The sequence below is a fragment of the Pristis pectinata genome, chromosome 7 (assembly GCF_009764475.1).
Source record: "Pristis pectinata isolate sPriPec2 chromosome 7, sPriPec2.1.pri, whole genome shotgun sequence".
NCBI classification, from domain to species: Eukaryota; Metazoa; Chordata; class Chondrichthyes; order Rhinopristiformes; family Pristidae; genus Pristis; species Pristis pectinata.
In genome coordinates this window covers 60,065,571-60,075,242 of record NC_067411.1, presented here as the reverse complement: position 1 = coordinate 60,075,242, position 9,672 = coordinate 60,065,571, and the positions used below count along the sequence as shown (strand labels likewise).

Here is a 9,672-nt window from a genome sequence, read left to right as displayed (position 1 = left end):
AGATGATAGGGACTGCAGCCATGTTTGATTTGTTCTTGCTGGAAAGTTGATGTTGAATGAGGTTTGGTTATTGTGTCTAGAATGGTCGACTGCTTAGAAACTTTCACGATACACACAATTGACAGTTGGAATTTTACAGGATGCTAACCTATGACCTATAACCTACAACCTGTAATGTAGCCCAGTACAAGAGGCTGAAAGTACTTTGACTCAGCTTCAAGATGCAGGCACACCTTTCAAGTAATTGTTTTTAGTGATCTCTTCCTCCTCTGATTAATTATGTTGTTCTCCATTTTGCTCCATTATTGATTTCACAGGTCTCTCCTCTCCATCTGCCACTTTGCACTTCAGCCATACTTCATGCCTGCCTCTAGTACTGCAACAATTCAATGAGGCAATGACATGAAGGGTTATACAGCACGGAAACAGGCCCTTTCGCCCAACTTGTTCAACCTCAATCTCTTTACTCACCTGGTATCACATCTCCTGCTCTAATCTAATCCACACTTTCATTGATTTCATCTATCAATAAAACACCAAGATGTACAGATCAAGCATAGGAATGTTGTATGATACAAAGATCACAGAGTAATCCCATTATATTAGACCCTAGTCTCCTTTAAAGTGTGAAGTAACATTTTTACTTGTAAACAAAACCACTCAAAAATTTCATGAATCATTTCAGATGAATGTAAGACATTAGCTGACGTTTCCCATGAATGGGAATCATGCCCATTTACCACACCACCCTCCACACAAATTTTTATCTTTCCTGGGCAGAAGGAAGAGGAACAAGTGATCTAACGTTTGTTCCTTTTCTCCCCCTTATTATTTTCTAGTCTTGACTTGCTTTGCTCTTAATCCCATGAACTGGTGACAGGCAAATGTGCCAGAACACACAAAGGTGACCTGCCATCTAATGCTTCCCCCTTTTTCTATAAAAGATTTCAACATAATAGTGAATTTGATGTCATCCTTTTCGCCTCACTGGTCTTAGCATTTTGAGACAAAGAATCAATTCTAAGATCAGCCTCGACTAAAAAGAGATCACACCAAACAATCAGAGAGGTGGGAAATTGGCTAGTTAGATCGAACTAGGATGCTCTTGGACTTCTTGTGGCTTTTGCAGAGACTGGGTACAGATGAGGCTGTTTCAGTCTAATAGACAAGTGAAGGACAGTTTTTAATGGAGACCCAGATACCCGGGGGGGGGGGGGGCGCGGGGGGGTCCCTATCCTTTTGAAGGAGAGCAACAATCAGAAATCAATTTGTATTTAATTCTTATTCTGTTTGAAGCCTTGTGCATAAGCTTTCTGACTGAGTGTTGAGAGATCTAAACTAGTCATTAATGAACAACCAAAACATTTTACATTATAAAACTTTTTACTAATTAGGTAAAAATGTATAACTTTTAGGTAATAACATAATGTTTTCTGAAAAGGACATGTACAGTACAAGAGCTTGCATAATTTTTCATGTGCTTTTATTATATAAATGTAGTTCTAATTAATCCATCATTACTGTTTTGAAGGAAGTCTGAATTAATCCATTAAGAACTCTAGCATTCACTTGTATAACAACTTATTCTTAAACAAAAATACAATGCTTTTATTCTGTACCCTGTTGAAAATTGTGTTGTCATATTAGATGGGACAGTGCTGCAGAGCAAGCAGTTAATGCAACAGTGCTGTTTTCTACCAGACACATTATTGTACCTTAGTAGTAACACTTTATGGAATAAACTAACACTTTACTAACACTTTATGGGATAAACTAAGTTGTTAGTTACCATTCCTTAATCTCAGACATACTGTAGCTATTACTAAAAACACAGAGATGCTCTTAAATATTATTCAAATATAGTTACTAAGTTCACCAGGATCTCATTCATGCCAAGCATTCTACTCCTGTCATCCTTTATATAAACACAATTAAATCCAAAGTGATCATAGCAAATGTATTAAAAATAATGATTTGTCTCTCATGTTTATTTCAATACAAAATTGGATCAGTAGTTAGAAATACAAATCCTAAACCAACTTGAAATTCATAGAATATACGTTGTTAAAAAAATCACTATTTGCTTAATCCATTTTACAAATATTGATTTCTTAAGAAAAATACATCAGATTACAATACATTGCTAATAATTTTAAATACCTGAAGGAGAATTCACATTTTAAGTACAAGGATTTTATTCATTGAATAACATTTATATCAAAGCAGCTTAATAATCTATTAATGAGTCCACTCTTCAATCTAACACCATTGCACATTGTTAGTGACTTCTAAAATGAGAGGCCAGAAAAAAGAAATAGTTTGCACATATCAGCACAACTGGAATGTTAGGCACCAATGTACTTGTGCATCTAGCTTATTTAAGTATACATCCAAGTCAAAATGAAGATACATTTGATATTGCATTTGAAAATGACACCTTCATTACAAAAAGGTTAAGAAATATTCATGTGTTTAACTTTGCTATTCCTGTAATTTATATATTCAACTTGGAAAAATAGTGGTCATGGACAATTTTGCACTATAGTCTTTAAGACTCAGGCATTCATTGCTGAAATTTAAAAACTAGACAGTGGATTGTTAAACTTTAAACCAGAAATTAGGTAAAGGTTAACCTTGACCTGGATAGGATGGTCTAGCCAACAAAACAAAAATGTGGATTTTATGAAATGCCAGTGTAATACTGCATCGAGTGGCACATTACGTGCGCAATACAGTGGTGTAAATGTCATTTACTTTGCCCTAATTACAAGCCCCATGAAATTAACCTAACATCTCATTAACACTTTGTTTAACCAATGTGCAAAGGAAAGCAGAAAGGGCAATGTTAGGAGTAATTACACTTCTACATGCTCAATGATAGAAGTTAATATTATCCCCATTGTTTTCAGGAAAACATTCAAATCAGCTTTGATTGATGTACTGGAAGCCTAGGGGAAAAATCACCTTTGGTCGCCTGTGGTACGTCTATTAATCACCAATTGAATTCAACTCCTGCACATATGGTCTGTAAACTTCAATGGAACTGAATGTGCAGGAGGTGAATACAACCAATGGTCAATATTCTCACACACATTTTTCATCAGCAGCCTAAAATGAATTTCTCCTCCTGCCAAGCTGTTTGTATAAACTACTATCTCACACAGTTTTGCAATAATTATATATTTAAAATACAAATATTAATAAACTTCTAATCAGGTAAAATACTCATTTCTTTAAAACTAATTAAGTTCTTGTTATATAATAAATAGGGTTTTGAGTAGTCATCTTAAGATTATAGAAAACTAGAAATAATATTAGTGTTGCTATTTGTGGTATGAAGTTGACCTCCTCAACTATACCCCAAGACATGGCACAAAGGCATTGTGCAAGGGGTTGGAGGATAGAGGGGAAGGATGGGTGGCCAGGGAGAGTGATAAGGGACCTCCAAGTACTGTCAGCCTCACAAGGACCCCTTATTGTGATTGTTTCCAATAGACGGTATAACTTGAAACCAGCGAATGAGCTTAATATTCCGAACATATCTGTGTACAACCGTGCTTCATCACATAATTATTTTATATTTATAAAATTAACATTGCTTTAAAATCCACTGTGCCCCTAAAGGGAATAGTCAATAGAAAGGCAGAAAATGCACTGGGAAGGAGGGGACAGAACATAATGATACAAACATAAAGTGGGATAGCATGAAGATGTGAAAAGATTTGGGAGTGTGCATGATGAATGGAGGCAAGGGAAACCTGTGCACTTCCTCAGAGTATGGGTGTCAGGAGTGTGGAAGAGAACTTGGGCCTCAGATTTCTGATGAACCTTGGCTACTGCAGTGCAGAAATAGGTAGGGTCAGTACAGAGAATGTTGATAAATCAAACCTCAAATCAATAGTGACATTGAATTTCAACTGCTAAGGAAGAGAGCCAGAAGTTAAAATGGCTAGCTCTATGGAGATGACAGAAAACATTCATGATAAACAGATGGCACATGGGGCCAGAGATTGGTGCCAAAAAAGATTGTGAAGTTCAGCATTTCTGGACTTACTATGAGGTAGAAGTTAGGGAAGTGATGAAATTGAGATTGAAAAGTATAGGTATTAAAGAAGCTGAAAAGAATGAATGCTTGCTTGTTGTCGTTTAGATTGAAATAGATTGAGTTATTCCATATATAAGTATTAAGCAAGTAATAACAGTTTTGGCGTTATTGGAGAAGGGAAAGTGAAGGAACTATATTCCAACAGTGCATATGTGAAACCTGATCTATAGGGTTCAATGGTAGCAGTCTCACCCCTTGAGTCAGGAAATGGTGGGTTCAGGTCCTTTCCCAACCCTTGAGCAGATAATCTAGGCTGATATTTCAATGCAGAATTAAGAGAGTGCTGGTTTTGAAAGAAATATTAAACCAAGGCCTCACCTCTTCTCTTTGAGGGAGATATAGATATAAAAGCACTATTCGTGGAAGAGCAAGGTAATTCTCTCCCGTATCCTGGCCAGAGGTTGTTCAGTTATTAACTTATTGCTCTTTGTGGAGCTTGGCTGTGTGCAAATTGGCTGCCACATTCCCTAAATTACAACAGGAAGGGAGTTAAGAAGAAGTGATCTTATGCTCTGAGCTGTTCTGCTCTGGAAAGTACTGTCTGAAAGAGGGAAATAAGGCTCAATAGTAACTTTCAATAGAGAATTGCACAAAGAAGACACAAGAGACTGCAGAAGGTGGAATCTGGAGCAACAAACAATCTGGAGCAGTTAGTTAACAACTTTCAACTAACGGCAATTAGGGGATAACTTTTTTAATGCCCTGGCACTAGATTCTATGTTACATTATGTGGCGATTCTGTAATGGTTCCCCTACAACTCAAGAAGTATTTGATTGGTATTTTGTGAAGTCCCAGGATCACTAAAGGTGCTATATAAATGAATCTATTGTTTTCTTTTCCAGCTGATGTTGCCAAGGGTCAGAGATACTCAATGCGTCCATGTTAGCATAAATTATTTCTTCCTTGCCCTGTTCAAAAGCCTGCCATCCTTCACTGCCAAATCTCACACATAAATAACTTCAATAATAAATGGAGATCACCAAAGCATTGTTGATCTCTACCACAATGAAAGCCACTGCCACCACACCAAAAACAACTTACATTAATGGGCACTTTATTAAATTTTCAGCTAAAAGAGAGGACCAGACAGAAAATGGACAGAAAATATGAGGAACTAACTATGATTGCCTCTAGAAATGGGCAGAGAGATTATGCTCAATACAAGAGGGCATGGCTTTAAAGTAATGGGTGGGAAGTTCAAGGGAGATATCACAGGGAGGTTTTTTACCCAGAGAGTGGTTGGGACATGGAATGCACTACCTGGGGTGGTGGTAGAGGCAGGTACATTGGTCAGATTCAAGAGATTACTAGATAAGCATATGGAGGAATTTAAAATAGAAGGGTATGTGGAAGGAAGGGGTTAGATAGTCTTAGGCGAGGTTTAAAGATCGGCATAACATTGTGGGCCGAAGGGCCTGTATTGTGCTGTACTGTTCTATGATTCTATGATCCATGCCTACACAATGTAAAGTAGGTGGGATGCAAATTTTATGTAGTCATCTCATCATAACATTTGAAGTATCCAGCCGGCACTAACTGCGTTGTTTATTGGCTGGACAATTCAGCAAGGCTCAATAACATGACTGGCTGATGTCAGTGAAGGACAGCCCGCACTAATTAAAGAATGTTGGACCTCTTCAAGGGAAAGGACATTATGACTACAGCAGATGCTGGCAGGCAACTTAACAGAAGCTCTCTTGGGGCGTTGTTAAGAAAACCACAACTTAGGAAAGAATGGGCTCCAGAGTTCTCAGATGCTGCGTAGAAGTATTACTGAAGGAAAATGAGAACAGAAAATGCTGGAAATGCTCAGCAGGTGATGCTGGACCTGCGGAAAAAGTTAACATTTCAGATCAAAGACACTTCATCAGAACACTGACAAAAGGTCTTCAACCTGAAACATTAACTCTGTTTCTTTTCCCACAGATATGATCTAACCTACTGAGTATTTGCAGCATTTTCTTTTTTTTAAAATTTCAGATTTCCAATATCTACAGTTCTTATTTTCATTATTATTGGAGGGAGTTAGAGAGATGTCCTATATTTGCAGGGAGCCAGGAGGCAGTGCAAACTCACACACAAAAGGCAGTGGGATCGGACAGCAGAAGAGGTTCAGAGGATAGCATAGAGGCAGGATCAGCTTGTGCTTTTCACAGGGAGAAGGGATAGTGCAAGTGCTGAAGGTCACAAGCAGGTTCTATTGCAGAAGACTCAGATGAAGAGACAGACTATGGATGGAGTTTGATGGGAGTGCACAGTGAAATAGTGAGCTTTAGGAAGCCTGCCAGGAAGTCTGATTTCAATGTCATGGGTCATTGAGGACATCACATGGCACAGGGCTTTGCATTAAGCCTGGAACTTACCCTTTCCAACATGAAACTTGTAGCCATCGCCATCAGGAATCTCAGCAAATGCTGGAGAGCCCTTTTGAACAATAACACCTGGAGCCATGATAGGAGCAGTCTAAGCTGGCTTCTATCTGTACGGCAATGGAAGTTGAGATGCTGTGTCAAAATTGAGTTAGCCTCCACTTCCATGTTGGAGAGGTGGGGTCCAGGGTTCTATGCAATGTCCCATGCAAAGTTGTTGCTGGACTCCCCCATACATCCTGACATCCTATGTGTGCTTTCTGGCAGGCCAGACCATGGTGCTGTTGATGGGATTTGAAGATTCATTTACTGACCTCGACTGTGTAGAAAAGGTCTCTGAAATTTTGTAGCTGTTTTCTTGTCCATTTGGCTGCATTATTTGAATTCACCACCATTCCAGCTTCTGTGATCACAGAAGCTCATTCCTTCTCTCCACATTGCCTAAGGCTTCCAGTTCTGCATAAGAAAACTTGGATGCCCTCTCTTGCTCGTATTCTGCCATCTCTTCTAACAAGCAGCAAACCTCTAGAAAGGGGTCCATCAGCTGCTCCGGCTGCAATGCTCATTCCCTTTCAGAGTTGCAGGATAGTCGACACAAGGTAGCTTGAACTGGTCACTCATGAAGTCGGGCTTTTAGCCACAGTTAATGCCAGCTGAAAGCTGAAATCATGTAACTGAGTTGGCACCACAAATTTTACGTAAGCCTGAATCTGCTCCAATGAGTGTGAATTAATCAAGTGTACATTTTTAAATTCTAACAAATTTCACTCCCATAATCTCCTGAGAGATTCGGTGTTAATAACAGGTGGATCTAAGGTGCAAGGTATATAAATCCAGAAATCTAGGAGGCACCCTCTGCCTCATGGAATAAAGCTTTCCCAAGCTAGTACTCAAAATAATGTGTGGCCAAGTGGGTCACTGTCCTCTTAGGTAACTTTTAGTTGAGACTTATTTTCTGCAAAAAGTAGAGAAACGTAAGGAACACCAATGAAGGCCCACTTCTCACTGGGCCAGAACTTGATGACTGGGCCCTGTTCAGGGATTTCTGAGACAGCATCAAAATAGGCAAAGCAAACACATCCCAGATAAGCAGCCAGACAAATCAAGATATGCCTAGACCAAAAAGAAAAGAGAAAAATAAGAATACATACAAGGATTTTTCAAATTGCTGTTCTTGCAGCTTCTGGCCAATAGATTTGATTGGTCAGTTAATATGTCATCCATCCAATAGACATTTTCCATTCCCCATTGATGTGTGTTTTCTTTCCCACATGGCAGCCAGTTCTATTATTGATTTAACAAAGCATGAGCTATACAATATTAATTAGCCCAACAGATGTTTTGAAAAGTAATTTCATTTTTTTCTGCTGTTCATTTCATTTACATTTACAAATACTTACTTTTTCTCATCACTGATAAATTGAAATATGGAGATTTTGTAGGGCATTGTAAAGGAATAATATAGTTCAGCCTTAGATAAAGTTGACAGCACACTTGAGCTTCTTTCCTGCAGTTAATAACATCATTTCAATCTTGAGATGAGTCACAAATGCCTGTGGTGCCTCAAGGTGTACACAACATAAGGGAACTTACTTTTACTTACAGGTATGTATTGTCAATATTTTTAATTGTCAAGACGTGGCTAACAATACTGAACAGCTAATTTCCTGCTATTAATTACTTGATTTGAATAGTGATGATTCTGAATTATTTCAGTGATTGCAATTAATTTGGAATATTAGTTTTACAGATATTCATTGCAGGGATTCTTTCCAACATTTTTCATGGATCAATCTGTTTTAAATTTTTCAGTTATCCAGTATCATCGTTCTCCTGGGGAGGTGAATTCCAGATTTCCACTTCCCTTTGTGTGATAAACAATTCATGATTTCACTCCTAAAAGGCATAACTCTATTTTCATGATTTTGCCCATGTATTCTGATTCTGCCAGGAGTTTTTCTTTGTTTAACTTAATGAATCAAATTGTTTCAAAGACCTGGACTAAGTCACCCCCAACTCTGAACTCTATGAAATTTTAAACAAATTTGTGGAATATGACCTTCTAATTTAAACCAATTGGGCCCTGGTATCTTTGTGGTGAATTAGGTTTCTACCCTTTCCAAGTCCAATATATCTTTCCTGAGGTTCAGTGTCCAGAAACTGAACGTTATCCTGCAAAAGGGTCATATAAAGGTTTTATTCAACTGATGCATCATTTTCTCATCCTCAAATTATTACTGCCTAAGTTAAAGGTCAATATTCTATTAGTCTTTTATTCTTTTTGTATCTGTATGTTTCTCAAAAGCTCTCACTCCTTCACCATTAAAAAACTATTCTAATTTGTCTTTCTCAGATCCTACTCCTACTCAATTAGATTGTTTGTATCCCATTCACCATGCATCTGGCTTAGTGCCATTGGCAAACTTGGATATGAAATTCACACTAATTCTTCAGCCTTTCAGGACTCTTCAAAAATTTTATCATTCAGTTTAATTTCAAATACAAGAACAAAAACATTTTGAATAGTGTTGACCATGAAATATTTTTGCCGATGAATCATTAATTTGTAACATGACATTTTTCCATCCGTTATTTTATAAATAAAGAACGTTAACAGTGTTTCTCTTTCCACAGATGTTGCCTGACCTACTGAGCATTTCCAACATTATCCAACATTATATTTTATTTCTGATTTCCATCATCTCCACATTTTTGATTTTCATTATTTTAATACAGTGCACTGTGCTTTTGCATAATGGGTCCAACTGAATGGAATTCATTAATCTTTTTGTGCTTAGGTGAGGTCTGGTATAGGAGCAAAAGGATTTGCTGTCTGTCAACACAAAACAGATTCAAGTAGGTGTGGCCCTGTGTTTTACCCAAATACACGCAATAGACTAAACAGCAAAGATGTACATCATGAGTGAAGTAAAAATGCTCAGCAGTAAATACAATTATGAAATCGTTGGTATCATCCTGTTTCCAAATATATGGTAGTGAAAATTCTGCTTTGAACAAATGAATGAGTTCCAATTTATACAGCAAAACTTCAAGCAGCAAATTGATCTGAACCATAATGGTATGTCCCTTTAACTTGATGAAAGCCCTGTTTTACTAAGCTGATTCTTGACCCAACTGTCAGTTTTAAGGTGTTGCTGAGGTCAATGAATGTCCCATTCTCCAAGTCCGAAGCTTCT

At 37.7% G+C, this 9,672-nt stretch overlaps 1 protein-coding gene across 1 annotated transcript in view; it reads right to left on the bottom strand.

Annotated features, from left to right (window-relative positions):
* Positions 1–3,276: 3,276 nt before the first annotated feature.
* Positions 3,277–9,672, bottom strand: part of acer2 (alkaline ceramidase 2) — a 44,701-nt gene continuing 38,305 nt past the window's right edge. The window contains exon 6 of the mRNA XM_052019741.1: positions 3,277–7,588. Within this exon, the coding sequence (XP_051875701.1) occupies positions 7,402–7,588 (187 nt within the window). The 3' untranslated portion in view covers positions 3,277–7,401. The remainder of the gene's footprint in view (positions 7,589–9,672) is intronic.